Source organism: Narcine bancroftii, chromosome 9 (genome assembly GCF_036971445.1).
Source record: "Narcine bancroftii isolate sNarBan1 chromosome 9, sNarBan1.hap1, whole genome shotgun sequence".
Classification (NCBI taxonomy): domain Eukaryota; kingdom Metazoa; phylum Chordata; class Chondrichthyes; order Torpediniformes; family Narcinidae; genus Narcine; species Narcine bancroftii.
The window spans coordinates 29323292-29338838 of record NC_091477.1 but is presented as its reverse complement, the minus strand read 5'-3'; the positions used below and the strand labels follow the sequence as shown (position 1 = coordinate 29338838).

Here is a 15547-nt window from a genome sequence, read left to right as displayed (position 1 = left end):
AGGAATAGATCTGCTCCTCTTAAACATATTTCATGATAATGTGACCACGGACAGAGACTGATTCCTCTGTCATCTCGAGCAGCCCTGCATTTGTTGCTGTCCAGTGAAGTCTTATGTTAGCCATCTTCAATTCTGATGAGTTACATTTGTCAATTAATTTATCTCTCCACAGCTTAGATGTCTTATATGAAAGACATAAGGGCATCAAAATTAAGGACAGGTTTTAAAATCTATTCCTCCAGGCAGGTGGCCAAGACAGAATCGATTGTTTGAAATGTTTGATAAAAATTGTATAGCATTGATGTTGTCTCTACCCTTTGGTCCTAAAAGTCTGTAAATTACAAACGATCTCTGATACCAGGTGCCAATTTTGATTTGCTACTCTAGTTGTGTGTCAGTTTCACTTCTGCTTTATAACTGCCTTTCAAATGATAAACAATACTTAAGGATGTAACTAAATTAGTGAGCAGAAACAATTATTAATATAAGCAGTTTTTGATAGTGTTTAAACTATATTTTTTGTATGCAGCCTTTTTGAAGTATGACAATGAATTTGCACTTTAATCAAACTATTAATTTCTCCAAATGGCTGCAAGCATGGTCCTGGAAGTGCCTGTGTCACCATTGGATTCTTACAACCGGAGCTAATGTATCTGCTTTGGCCAGTAAGGACCCTACCTGATGAGTAATTTTTCAGAAGAGTGCTGAAGACAATCAGCAGGAAGAGGAGCTGGGGAGTGATGAGGCTGCAGACACCACCAGTCTGAAGTTTTCCCCAACCCACTGTTCACTAATGACTGAACTGAATTTCACCCATATAATCACGTTAAGACCACTTTCTTCACCATACAATTGACAAAGATAAGCAATCCCGTACCTAATGAATCATGTCAAACTGATGACGCATTTAATGTTAATGGTAATTAATACTTAATAGGAGAAGATTCCAAGAATATCCCAATGGCAGGACCCAGCATATGAGCATTAAGTCAAGGATGAAGCATTCAGAGCAGAACCATGGATGATTCAGCTTGGACTTCCTTCAGAAATCTAAAGCATCACAGAAGCTAATTCAATTCCCAATTTCAGTTACTTATTCAGTTCATATGAGAGCAATAGATACAACAAAGAATACGGAAATAGAAAACATTCTGGACATTACTCTCCAGAACTGGTTTGGTAATGCTCAACCCAAACAGTTCCAGTTCAGCCAGATAATGTGAAAAATGGCCCAGGTATAGAAGGAGGGGTGGCTCTATAGGTAAAAAAAATAAAATCCTTAGCAAAAAGGATCAGTGGATGTAGAATCTTTGGAGGTAGAGTTAAGAAACTGCAAGGTAAAAAGACCTTGATGATAGTTACATACTGGCCTACAAATAATAGCAAGGATGTAGAGTGCAAATAAAAACAGAGACATATAAGAAAGGAAATGTTTTGTTGTCATAGGGGTCTTCAGTATTCAGGTAGACTGAGAAAATTAGGTTAGCACTGGATCCCAAGACAACCACCAATCAGAAGATTGCCCCAACCCACTGTTAACCCATGACTGAACTGAATTTCACCCATATAATCATGTTAAGACCACTTTCTTCAGCATACAATTAACAAAGATAAGCAATCCCATACCTAATGGATTTGGTCAAAATTATGGAATTCATTTGTGGAATTCCTCTGAGACGGCTTTTCTGAGCAGCTTGTGGTCAAGCCCACAAGGGAAAAGGCAATTCTGGATTTGGTGCTGTGAAATGAACCAGTTTCACGAGTTTAGGGGAAAAAAAACTATTAAGAGGCCATGAACAGAATGTGATAGAATGTACTCAGCAGTTTGAAAGAGAGAAGCTAAAATCAGTTGTGTCAGTATTACAGTTGAGTAAACGTAGCTACAGTTGAGGATCTGGTCAAAGCTGATAGAAAGTGGCCCCTAGCGGGGAAGGCAATAGAACAGCAATGGCAGGAGTTTCAGGGAATAATTTGGAAAACAGGATTGTTTTTTCTCAAAGAAGAAAAAGCATTCTAAAGGAAGGATGGGGCAACCATGCAGACAAGGGAAATCAAACACAGCATAAAAGCAAAAGAGAGGCAATACAGTATTGCAAAAATTAGTGGGAAGCCAAAAGGTTAGGAGGCTTTTGAAAACAGAAGGTAACAAAAAAGCAATAATGGGTGAAAAGATTAAATATGAAAGCAAGCTAGCTAATTACATAAAAGAGGAGACCAAAAGTGTTTTCAGATATATAGAGTAAAAGAGAGGCAAGAGTGGATATTTCACTGCTGTAAAATGATGGTTGAGGGAACAAAGGAATGACATATGAACTGAATAAGTAATTTGCTTCAATGCCAGCGATGTGTCAGAAATTTGAGAGTCAGAGGAGAAGTGAGTGTAGAGTGAATAAAGGGAAGGTAGTTATGAAGCTGAAGGTGAATAAGTCACTGGATGGTTGACACCCCAAGGTTCCGAAAGAGGTGGCTAAAGAGGTTGTGAATGCATTAGTAGTGATCTTTTAGCTATCACTAGTTGGGAATGGTTCCAGAGGTCTGGAAAATTGCAAATGTCGCTCCACTCTTTCAGATTAGAGAGAGAGAGAGAGGCAAAAGACAGGAAATTATAGGCCAGTTAGTTGAATTTCAGTGGTTTTCAGGATTCTAAAGTTTATCATTAAGGATGAGGTTTCAGGGTATATCAAAGCGCAAGATAAAATAGGCAGAAGTCAGCATAATTTCCTTCAGGGAAAATCTTGCCTGACAAATTTCTTGCAGTTCTTGGAGGAACTAATGGTAACCATGTCGGGTCAGCTGCTTTTCACACTGCATGTAAATTATTTAGATGACCGAATTGATGGAGGGTGATTTGAGAAAGATGGGAGTCTACAGAGAGATTTGGATCAGTTGGGAGAATGGATAAAGAAGTGACAGATGAAATACCATGGAGGGAAGCGTCGGGTCATGCACTTTGGAAGAAGGAATAAAGAATAAAGACTTTAGGTCCAAAAGGGGAGAGCATTCAGAACGTGGAAATCCAAAGGGTCTTAGAAGTCCTAGTTCAGGATTCCCTAAAGTGTAATTTGCAGAATTAGTAATGAAGAAGGGAAATGCAATGTTAGCATGCATTTTGAGAGGACTAGAATATAGAGACAAAGAAAGAATGCTGAGGCTTTACAAGGAATTCATCAGACCACAGTCTGAGAATTGTGAACAGATTTGGGCACCATATCTAAGGAAGGAAGAGCTAGAATTGGAGCAAGTTTATGAGAATGATTGGAGGGTTGAGAGGGTTAACATGTGATGAATGTTTGAGGGCTCTGAACTTGTACTCGCTGGAGTTTACAAAGGATGAGGAGGGGTGGGGGAGGGGGTTCTCATCAAAATATACAGAATATTGAAAGGGCTAGATACAGTGAACATGAGGAAGATGTTTTCAAAGGTTGGAAGAGTTTGCAGCCTCAGAATGAAAGGACTTCACTTTGGAACAAAGATGAAGACAAGTTTCTTCAACTAGAATATTGTGAATCTGTGGAAATCATTGCCAAGTCATTGAGTATATTTAAAGTAGAGGTTGATAGGTTCTTGATTAGTAAGGGAATCAAAGGTTATGGGGAGAAGACAAGAGAATGAGGTTGACATGAAAAATATATTAGCCATGATTTGAATGGACTCAATGGATCACCTAATTCTGCTCCTCAGTCTTGTAGTTCTATAATCTAATATATTTTCATGGTTGTACTTTTTCCAGATGGAGAATATAAATCACTACACCAGCCTAGATATAGACTATGTTATCAACTATCCAGATGTGAACTCTTCAGCTCCTGGTTCACATTTCAGTAAGTTACTTCAGTCAACTATTTATACTGAATGATAAAGTAATGCTTCCTTTTCACTTTTCATGTCAAAATTATATCTTTAGAGATGAGTTTTCTCCACCAGGCTAGAATTAAGATTTCCTCCCAAGCTGCTGGAAGAACAGGTCAGACCTCAAAATAAAAATTATGTTGAAGTTGTTTACTTTGAGACTCGTTGAAAATTTGTATTTCGGAGCCACTTATCAGTGTGAATGTTAATGTTTTCAGGTAATATGCAACCCAAGATACCTTCTAAATTATAACTAATGTTGATTTTTTATTAATTAGCATGCGATCCCTACATTGAAATCATTGAACAACCTAAGCAGGTGAGCTACATCAGTTAATAATCATTTTGGTTTTAAAGAAGAATTTAAGATTTTGGATTGTGCAAATGATTTTTCAGATTGTGTTTGTCTCAGTAGGAAATATATAAGTTGATGGAAATAGAAAGTTAGCAATTCAAATCATGCGAGATCTTTACCTTATTGCAGAATGACAATCAATACTGAAGAAAATCAGATAGAAAGAGGATTCGGTCAATTAAACCTTTTAATTCACCAGATATATTTCAATCACCTCTTCATCACCATCAGTTAAAATCTCCTTTTTCACTGTTAGATGATTCATTCTTTTTTTTGTTTATCTTGGCTGGTAATGAGGAAAGAACAATACCAAAGAGGATCTGGAGTTGAATTAATTGAACTGTGTTTTGTTTGAATGACTGGGCTAGAGGAGATGAGAAGAAAGGGAATGTCCATGATCTGATGGAGACCAAGGGAGAGAGTGAATGGCAGAAGAGATGTTGGTGTTGGCAAAGAGAGGATAATAAAGGCTTGGTAATCTCAAAAAAGATGAAGGTGATGCAAAGAAAAGGGGAAGAATGAAAATGGGGAGATATGTGAAAAGTGCTGGCTGTGAGAAGAATAAAAGTAAGATATTTAAAAACTAAAATAAAAACAAATGTTGGAAATACTCAACAGGTTGGGGAACATTTGTTGAGAGAGTTGTAAGTTTGTGATCTTTGACCATAACTATTCAGTTCTTGATGCAACCCCATTGTTTATCTAAATTTGTCGAATTCAACATTAAACCCTGAGGCTGTGAAGTGACTTGTCAGAAGATGTAACATGGTTCCCCAAGCTAACATTGGGGCTCATTAGAAGAAGACAGGAGATCAAGCACTGAGTTTAAAGCAGGAACAGGAAAGATAATTAATGAAAAGTATGCAATGCTGTAAGGATTAGTGGCAGGGCAAAGAAAGACATTTTTAAAAAAAAAATTCCATACAAGTTCTGTGTAAGAGCAAAAGCAATCCATTCAGTCCCACTTCTCTGCCTTCTCACTATATCACTGTACATTCTTTTCTTTCAATTAATTATTCAGCATTCTTTTAAATGCCGCAATGGACTCTGCCTCTGTTGCAATTCTGGTTCCAATTACTTATTACATGTGAAATCTTGCAATGATTTTGATTCTTTACCATTCACCTTCATTCTATGTCATGCTAAGGAAAACCATGGTCCCTTAGAGGATTTAACTTGGGATGGGGAAAAAGGAAGTGACAGAGACTTTGAATGGTCTCCACAGTGGAAGACACTGAAAATATCTCTATACCAGTAGAAGTTCCAGGAGCATCAGGGAGAGAGAAACATAAAACAAATACAAAATTTAAAAAATTTTCAGCTGCTCGAGGAAGTTTTAAAATATGGGTGGAGTGTAGAGGAGCTGGATCTTAATCATTTTGATTTGGATCTCTTAATATTCTCATCAACAAATATCTTTTATCCTCTGTTGAAAAATTTCATTTGACAGTTCCACATTTTCACAATAGCTTGTATGAGAAATATACTTTTTGATATCACCCAAGAGTTACTGTTTTGACACTTTTGTACTCGAGAGAACAATTTATTTTTTTTTAAATTTTAACATACAGATATACAGCACGGTATCTGGCCCACGAGCCCGTTCCGCCCAAATACCCCAGTTAACCTACAACCACTGAACATTTTGAAAGGTGGGAGGAAGCTAGAACCCCTGGAAGAAACCCACACAGAGACGTGGAGGGCATACAAACTCCTTACAGATTGCGTCAGATTTGAACCAGGGACACTGGCATTGTTATAGCGTTCCACTCACCATTATACTAATGATACTAACACCTTAAATGTAACAATCACATTTAACTTTTAATCTTCAATATTCAATGAATATCTAAGGTCAACAAATCGACCCTGAGATGCAGTGCCCAGGATCAGTGTTGATTCTCTTGATGCTGTTTAACCTGAGTTTTATACAATTCTTGCATAATTTCCACTCTCCTTTCTCCCCGTGTCTGCGTGGGTCTCCTCCAAGTGCTCTGGTTTCCCCCACCTTTCAAAATATTCCGGTGTTTAGGTTAATTGGGGTGTTTGGGCAGCATGGGCTCATGGTCCGGAAGGGCCTGTTACCTGATGTCTGTATTGTCTAAATTTTTTAAAAAGTAATCATTCACTTGAGTAGAGTGAAGGTGCTCAGCAAAATGATCTCCTAGACTCTCCCATGTAGAGAAGGCCAAACTGGGAGTACCAGATGCAGTAGATGATCCCCATAGATTCATAAGTGAAATGTTGCTTCACTTGGACGGACTGTAAGACCCAAGGGCGCAATCTTTCAGATTCAGCTTTCGTTCCCATTATTTATTTATTTATCTCTAGCTAGTTATTTATTTATTTAATTTTGTGTTTGTTTTATGTTTCTCTCTCCCTGTTGCTCCTGGAACTTCTACTGGTATAGAGATATTTTCAGTGTCTTCCACTGTGGAGACCATTCAAAGTCTCTGTCACTTCCTTTTTCCCCATCCCAAGTTAAATCCTCTAAGGGACCACGGTTTTCCTTAGCATGACATAGAATAAAGGTGAATGGTAAAGAATCAAAATCATTGCAAGATTTCACATGTAATAAGTAATTGGAACCAGAATGCAACAGAGGCAGAGTCCATTGCGGCATTTAAAAGATTGCTGAATAATTAATTGAAAGAAAAGAATGTACAGTGACATAGTGAGAAGGCAGAGAAGTGGGACTGAATGGATTGCTTTTGCTCTTCCACAGAACTTGTATGGAATGTTTTTTTTAAAATGTCTTTCTTTGCCCTGCCACTAATCCTTACAGCATTGTATACTTTTCATTAATTATCTTTCCTGTTCCTGCTTTAAACTCAATGCTTGATCTCCTGTATTCTTCTACGAAGCCCAATATTAGCTGATATTTCTGGTTAACCATAGTTTAATATTTATTAATAGTTAGGTGTTTTACATTCACTTAGAAACAGCATAATTAGTTTGCTGTATTTCTGTTTCGAAGCGAGGCTTTCGGTTTCGTTACGGATGTGAAGGACCATCTCATGGTGGCTTACCTGGGGTTTCAAGTGAAAAGAACAAAAAATCATTTCCAACAGTGAAGGTAGGTGATGTAAATAATACTACTATCCCTGAATAATCTTCTAAATCTCTTCAAACATTTTGTTTTTATAACATAACAGTATGAATTGTTCATTAAAACCTAGAACAAATTTACATAATGAACACAAATTTTGGGTTGACTGAAATCTTCATTTTTAACACGAGGAGTAGAATGAATTTTTATGCAAGATGAATCTCCCAATCCCATAATAACTCCACATATTGCCCTTTAGAAGAATTAAATGTCATCTTATTGAGACATGTTGATTATGCAAAGGCCTGACAAATTACATGCCAGGAGCTTGTTTCCCTCCAACTCTGCACCCCATTCCCACACTCCCCTCCAACTCTCTAGCTCCTGATAACCACACTCGTTCCAACTCATCTTGTCCACCTTTTATGGAACTATACACCTGTATCCCTCCATGTCTCCCCTATGCTTGAATTATTTACGTACGTCTCTGATGATCGGTTACATTTAAAGTTTGCTGAAAAGCCCATTCACAGAATGCCACTAGGGCAGATCAATGACTGAAGCTCAACTTCCACCATATGAGGCCATATCATTACATGTGGATCACAAGGACCACACATGGCATAGAGACCCAGCGTGGTGAGCCCCAATACCACAAAATGTTAGCACATCAAGTGTCGGCCATACGTGAGAGACAGCTATTTTGTATATGATCCAGACCAATATAATCTCTGCTCACATGTTGTTAAATTAATTTCACATATCCTTGCAGTCTTATTAAAAAGAATATCTAATTCCTTTTTTTGTTTTATCTTTCTTCAGACCATGTAAAATAAAATTATCAAAAATCTTTACCTTTTTAAAATTTACAGATCCACAACTACATAGGACCTGCCAAAGTCGTAGTGCAGTTGGTTACAATTGATGAACCTCCCCTTCTGCATGTGCACAGCCTGGTAGGAAGACAATGTAAAAATGGAATCTGTGTGGTCCAAATAGATTCTGAGGACATGACAGCCAGGTAGGAAACACATTCCAGAACTTTATTTCAGATCCAGCTTATTTAGCTTAGAACTTGAATTGTGCATAAATATAACACATGCTGGAAGAACTCAGCAGGTCTTGCAGCGTCTTCAAGGTATGAGTGAAAACCATACCTTAATTAAAAGAAAAGACAGGGGGGAGGAGTACAGACCAATAGACAAAGGTGTTTATTGGATAAGGATAAGAGGACAGGAGAGAGGGAAGGTGAGAATTGATTGGGGAGGAGAGATTTCTGCAAGTATAGACATGAGAGAAAGGAGACGGGGGAAAAAGGAAGAGAGAAACAAAGCAAGAGGAAAGAAGACATAGGGATAGATGAGGATATGATGTGTTCCATCTGGGCACCCTGCAACTATGGAAAGTCTCTTGGAGGTTGGTTATTTGAACATCTCAGCTCTGTCTGGCGCAATAGCAGGGATCTTCCAGTGGCCACCCATTTCAGCTCCTCACCTTATTCCCTTGCTGACATATCTGTCCATGGTCTCATGTATGGCCAAACTGAGACCAGCTGGAAGTTGGAGGAACAACACCTCATCTTCTGTCTGGGAACCCTCCAGTCAAATGATATTAACATCGACTTCTCCAGTTTCCATTAGCTCACCCCTCCCCCATCTATTCCTATGTCTCCTTTCCTCTCTCTCTCTCTCTCTCTCTCTCTCTCTCTCTTCCTTTTACCTTCTGTCTCCTTTCCCTCAGCTCTGCACTCACAGAAACCCCCCCTTCCCCAAATTAATTCTCACCTTTCCTCTCTCCTGTCCTCCTATCCTTAACCAATTAGCACATTTTGTCAGCTGGTCTATACTCCTCCCCCTGCCTTTTCTTTTAATTTTTACTCATACCTTGAAGAAGGGCTCAGGCCCAAATCGTCAGTTATATATCTTTGTCCCCTGCAACTGCTCCGAGTCCTGCTGAGATCCTCCAGCATTTCTGTGCTTTTACTACAATCACAACATCTGCAGACTTGTGTGTTTTACTTCACATAACAAATCACAATAGCATCTGCAGGAATAGCAAGTGCAAAAGAATTTTGATAAGTTGTGTATTTTCAATGCTACATCTCCAATATTGAAATACAAATTTTAAATATGTTTTTAAAACCTATGCAGGTCAAGGCAGTAAAATGTTGTTGCTATCTGGTCATTACCAGGAAACAATGTTAATCTAACCAGTCCCCAAGAAGCCAAAAGAGTTTGAATTTAGAGCCATTTTACACTGTGTATTGGAATTAACATGGTGTGTAAGAGGTGCCCAAGCATGTCCAAACAAATTGACATCCTACAGGTCAGTCAAAGATGGGACTGGTGTTCAATTCTGCTGGAATGAGATTGACTGCCCTTTTATTCTTTTTACAAAGTGTTACTGGACGAGGTAGATGAGGATGTTGGAGGTTAATAGATGCCTGATCCACCACTGCCCTAAATGTGTCTCTGCCAAAGCTGAAGTCAACCAAATTGCTCTATTTATGATTAAAATTGAACTTGTACTCTCAATGTGAACTGCTTTCTATCTTCAAAAGCTTCACAGATACACTTCCTCATTCTTTGGTTAAAGCAGCAGAGGTGAAACTGAAATTTTTGAGGTGAGAAATGTGTTCATGCAACTCAAAGATAAAACCATTTTGTGTTGTTGAGCATTGGGTTAAACCAGACTTAAGCAATTTTGCAGACATTTCAGGGTGACTCAGCACTTGGTCCTTTTTTATGGCAGTATTTTAATTTTCCCGTGGTCTTATTTTTAAGCGTAGAGTTTCCTGATGATGTTAAGAGTACAGTACTGCAAAATGGAGATTTTCCACCATACCAGTCTGAATAATGACAACTGTGAGATTTAGCTTTTACAAATCCTGTTTACTCTAAAACTCCTATTTAAAGAGCCAGCATCAAACAACACAAAAAAAAACTATCTCTTGGAGGATATCAGTGGGTTGAGGAAGATCACTGAGGGAAAAGGACTTGTTGGCATTTTAGGTTGAAACCCTTCATCAAGTCTGATGTATAAGAAGCAGAGTGGGATTGGTGAACTGGGAAGGGGTGAAGGAGATGATGGAGGATGATTCAGCTGGTGGAGTGTGATAAATAGAAACAAAAGCTACCAGTGTTGGAATCTAATAACTAGAGAAGGTGATAATGGGAACAATTAGGAAAGAGGAGAAAGCCAGATGGAACAAAAGTTGGGGTATCCAGTGGTTGAAATGTGTATGGCATGTCCATCCTCGATTTTTCCTTTGCCAGGGTGAGGCCTAACACAAACCAGAGGAACAACACCTCATATTTCACAGGCTAATAGCATAATCACTGAATGTTCCAAATTCAGGTAAACTTCAGGTCCTTTCATTCTCCAATCCATTTCCGCTCCTTTCCTTCCTTTTGTCTTTTAATCCTCTTTGCCATCATCATCACATGGCTGTAGACATGTTCTTACCTCCCTGTCAATGTCTTGCCAGGAATGCATGACAGCAACTCTGGAGGGTCCCTGCAGCTCCCCAATGCATGCAGAACATGCCACGAGGTCACTATTCTACACCAGCATGCCCGTCCTCTGGGAGCATTCCTCCGATTCCCTGACATTCCTTTAGTGCCATTCAAAAGCAACATTCTCTCATTCCTGAAAAAATGATTCTTGTATTGCTGAATGTCAAGTTGAATGCAGCAAATGCACCTGCTGTCTTGTGAGAACTTGTACTTGTCAGCAGGGAACGCCATCCTGAAAGGAAAAAAATGTCAGTTCCTGCCAGGGGTCGCACAGGAAAACCTGACAGCCACACGGTGTGGAATTGGCAACTGAGATCAACTCTCCTCATGATCAGCATTAGGGTTAAGGTGGAGATTAAATGGGTGTATGTTGTTTACGCAACACTTTACCTCGTTGAACATCATACATAAAGTTATCAAAATCCTTCTGTGAAGGTAATCGACAAATATATTGTCTGCTTAGCTTTCCCAACCTAGGGATCCTTCATGTTCCAAAGAAGGATGTAGCAGCAATTATAGAAGAGCAGCTGATTAAATCATGGCTGTCAGATCTCAAAAATGGGAATAATTCACTTTCTGAGGAAGAAGAAGGAGAAGATGGAGTAGAATTGCAACAGAAAGAACTGCAAAGTGAGTTAATATTATTACATTGAATTGTTCATCAAGTATTCAAATATAAATCAACCCCGTTTGTTCTGGATTAATCATTCACAAAATTGTGGGTGTCACTTCCAAGAGCAATGTTATTGCCTGAGAAGGTACTGTTGAGTCACCTCGAGTCATTGCAGTGTAGAAGGTGAAGGTAATCCAAGAGATCTGTTTAGCAGGGAGTTCCAGAATTCAGATCAATTATATGCCAATGCCTCATTTTGCCAATAATAATGAAGATTTGAGCTTCTCATTTCAGGGTCTCAATTCTGTTCCGGTATGCTTTGGATATTTATTACATCCGTTACTACTAGCACTCAATATGCTGTCTCTTCTTCTTTGGCACTCCCTCAAAATTGATGATTTGCTTCTACTGAGGTTCCAGGGATTCTGTGACAATTGAAGCTAATGCATGAATCCCAGACCCTTCTACAGATGGGGCAGGAGTGGGTAGGTGCAGAGCTTGGGAGGGAGTAGGTTTCTTCCAAGACTTTATACAGAACATCCAAGTACTCCCTGCACATGGATTCGAGGTTCACAACATCATCTAGAATGCTTCTTCCAGTGTTGCTCAGCAGCTGGTGGAGATGTCACATTTTGAGTCATTTTGTTCACCTTATAACCTCTTCCTTCCTGTGCCATAACTCGATAGACAGTGTCTGCATCAGGTGTTTGGCATTGATCATGGAAATGGTTGACCTGCTCAAAGGAGCTCACTGAGAGTCATTAAGACCTCAGAACTGGGCATACCTGTCTGGGACAGGTTCATTCATAATTCCAGTGGATTTTGTGAAGGCATCTTCAGTGAAATTTCTCCAGTACCTTGAAAGAGCTGCACTCGGGAGGTCAGGCATCTCTGCTGCCAAGTAGAACATTATTTTTGTACTAGGTTTGAGATCTTGACCTTGAAACATCCTTTTCTCCAGCTGGCCAAAGCTGCACTGGTGCATCAAAGACCATCCCAGGTAAATGTCAGCATCAGTCTGTCTTTGTTAATAGGCAGCTCCCAGTTTGTGGGGAGAGGTAAATACTTTGTGTGAATCTTTATTGTTGATGATGTACAGTGGGGGCAGGTTGAATTTTGGGTGCAAAACCCATCCTCAGGTGTTTCAGTAAGCAAGATGACCTGGCGCTGCAGTTGTAATTTTTGTTCTTGAGTTTGAGTTATGCATTTAAAGTGATATTATTTCTGGAGTGTCAAGATTCAAGATTCAATTTATTGTTATGTAATAAAGACAGTGCAATATTACATAAAATTTGCTTTCATCTGCCATAAACCAAACAGATTTGCCATCAGCAAAAATTGCATGAAGTGCTTCTTATAGTCAGAGAAAGACAAGAGAGAGTCCCCTCAGAGTCACAGTGTGTTCATGGATTCACCTCTAGCACTCCTGCAACCCCTGCAGCCACACAGAGTCTATTCCAAACCATCATCAACCCGAGCTCCATATCCGAACCTCCGACATGGTCAGGTGCCATTCAGCACCCTGTCACATCCCAGTTCCAATACCTGGTGCCCCTTCAGCCAGTCTCCAACAGTCCCCAGCCTGGTATGAATCACTCGACCACAATTGCCAGCAGCTCACAGCCTGCATGGGTTCCTCACCTCGAGTCACCAACAGCCTGTGTGTTTTTTAGCCTCCTAGCCCCTCACGGGTCTACTGCTGTGGTCACCATCCCATGAGATATCTCCTTTGCTTCTTTTCAAATTGGTGAGGGTGGGTGGTCTCCTTGTTTTCTCATGCCCTGCACCAGTCATCTGCGTCCCCAGAGTCGGTAATCCCTCATGACTGCTGTCAATCTTATACGCTGCTGTTTTGGGTGCAGACCCCGTGTTTTTTAAAATAAAACAACCGTAGGCTCCATTTACAGGCTGTTTAAAGCCTGTTGGAACTGATGGCAGTCGGACTTGGCATTTGTGACTCCGCTGCCCGCTCTCCGTGTGTCCACACCAGTGGCAGTGCTGCCATTAGATCAACTCTGGCAGCGCTGCCATCTATACAATTTCCTATAAATCCTGCAGATTAGTTCCATTCAACTGGGGCCTTGTTGGAAGTGAGTTACAGAATTGCACCAAGGAAGATTGAGGAAAGTGCTAGCCTTAGTTGACAACGATCTTCCCTGACACTGATATTGAATAGATGTCAAAAGAGACTAAGAAAATGAGTTCTTATTGACTGGATAGAGTTCTTATTCTTTGAGGTTAATTTGAATTGTCTGAACCAGATTTAATTACTAAGTAACCACAATTTTCACCACATATTGTTAATTGCATACAAATCCTTTTTGTTTTGTCATTGGTTTGAGAGTTTCTTATCTGTGACAAAAGCATTTCACTGCCCAACCAGTGTCAGAGAAATTGATGGCAGGTATTCCCGACAAACTCTATTGACATGAGAAAATATTTCTTTTACTGCCAACTTTTAAAATCATTTGCTTCCCATCACCATTGTAAAAATCAATGAGGAAACCAAAACATTCTGAACTTTACAATATAGTCCATATTATTGGCGTCTGGACCTTGATTTGATATTACCGGTATATTTCAGCTAATGACATTCACTGTTACTTATGTGCAAATATTTCAGGATTTTCAGGTGGGGGAAAGGTATGACAATCCTCGACTTACTGTCCACATTATGCTGCTCTGATATGGCCTTCATGAAAACCAAATATGAGGCCAGAGTTCCATGTCAAGGGCAGGTCTAACTGAAGCAGATGTGGCCCAACAATGGCAACTCATCATTCTCATATGTAATAGTGCAAACTCATGGTGTAATAGAGCAAACATAAAAGATAATGCAATGCCAATCCTTTTCCAATTTTAGAAGAAGACAAAGAGAGAATTCATCGGGAAGCCCAGAACCAAACAAAGTACATGGATCTCAGTGTTGTCCGTCTGATGTTTACTCCATACCTTTCAGGGAGTGATGGAAAGTTCACGCATAGACTGAGCTCAGTTATATCGGATCCCATTTATGACAGCAGTAAGTACATTTTCCATGGAAAAATGAAGTTATATTTTTATCTTAAATTATTGCTTTTGACCATATAGTCAGAATAAAAGTTTGATAATTAATCAGAATTTTTAATCCAACTTGTTACATTTAATCATTTGATCAATAAGGAATGTGTGGATCTGGGCAATTTAAATAGTGATAGTGAAAAAATATATTTGCTAAATAAGTTTGATCATACCTTAAGTAATGGCAGATATTATCCTTGTGAATGTGTGGGTTTTCATACAAGACAGAAACTGTAGATCTATTGCTTTAGCTCTTGAAGTGTGCTCGGACACTGCTATTCCAGCAAAGAATTATCTAAGTAGCTGGTCATGATGTTTTGTACCTGTTCAAATAACAGAAGCACCTTTTCCAACTGTTATCAGCAAAGATGGACTAGTACCAAGGTGCTTTGCTGCCATGACTGAGATTGATGAATATCCTAAGAGGTCTGGTCATTTTATTTCTTAGTTTTATACTCGAAGAGATGACTGTGCCCATATTCAAACTGCTTTGGATTGCTTCTCTTCAATGAGAAGTTTTCTGAAAATTAATTAGACTCACATCAAATATGGTTCCAACCTTATCAAGCCTTATGGACTAGCAAAGGTAGAATGGGTAAAACTCCAAAAATCATACACATCCATTGCGCTTCCTATCAATGTTACCCTCAAATGATTTAGCACAACAGAAATACACCAGATGCAGGTTTCACCATTTCTTCCTCCAAACTAATGAAATCAAACTTTTAATGTAATTTAAACATACTGTTCTTTTTTGCATTAATGTATTGTCACTAAAAATAATCTAGAGGGAGAGTTTACATTGAGTAAGTATTGAATGCTGTGTTTCCTTTCATAGAAGCACCCAATGCATCAAGTTTGAGAATAGTAAGAATGGCCAAAACTGCTGGGAGCGTGGTGGGTGGGGATGAAGTCTTTCTGCTGTGTGATAAAGTACAAAAAGGTAAATAATAGCAGGGGGTTTATTGAGTTGTTAACGTAACATAAAACGGGTAAATATGGCTATTGTGCAGCAAAAACATCAATATACTCAGAGTAAAAACATTTTATTTTAAGAGGAGAATTATCAGAAACTACATTCCTTGAGAAAAATGTTTTGCAGAAGA

The 15547-nt window shown here is 39.1% G+C and overlaps 1 protein-coding gene across 4 annotated transcripts in view; it reads left to right on the top strand.

The window, feature by feature from the left end:
* LOC138743371 (nuclear factor NF-kappa-B p105 subunit-like) overlaps window positions 1-15547 on the top strand; it is a 53177-nt gene that overhangs the window by 21153 nt on the left and 16477 nt on the right. For 3 of the 4 annotated variants that reach the window (XR_011344837.1, XM_069898652.1, XM_069898651.1), the window contains exons 4-10: window positions 3731-3821; window positions 4128-4168; window positions 7182-7280; window positions 8126-8274; window positions 11232-11398; window positions 14245-14403; window positions 15280-15384. Coding sequence is in view for 3 of the 4 variants with exons in the window: in XM_069898652.1 (XP_069754753.1) it covers window positions 3731-3821; window positions 4128-4168; window positions 7182-7280; window positions 8126-8274; window positions 11232-11398; window positions 14245-14403; window positions 15280-15384 (811 nt within the window). In the remaining variant the exon portion in view is untranslated. The remainder of the gene's footprint in view (window positions 1-3730; window positions 3822-4127; window positions 4169-7181; window positions 7281-8125; window positions 8275-11231; window positions 11399-14244; window positions 14404-15279; window positions 15385-15547) is intronic. The other variant, XM_069898653.1, reaches the window with a different exon arrangement.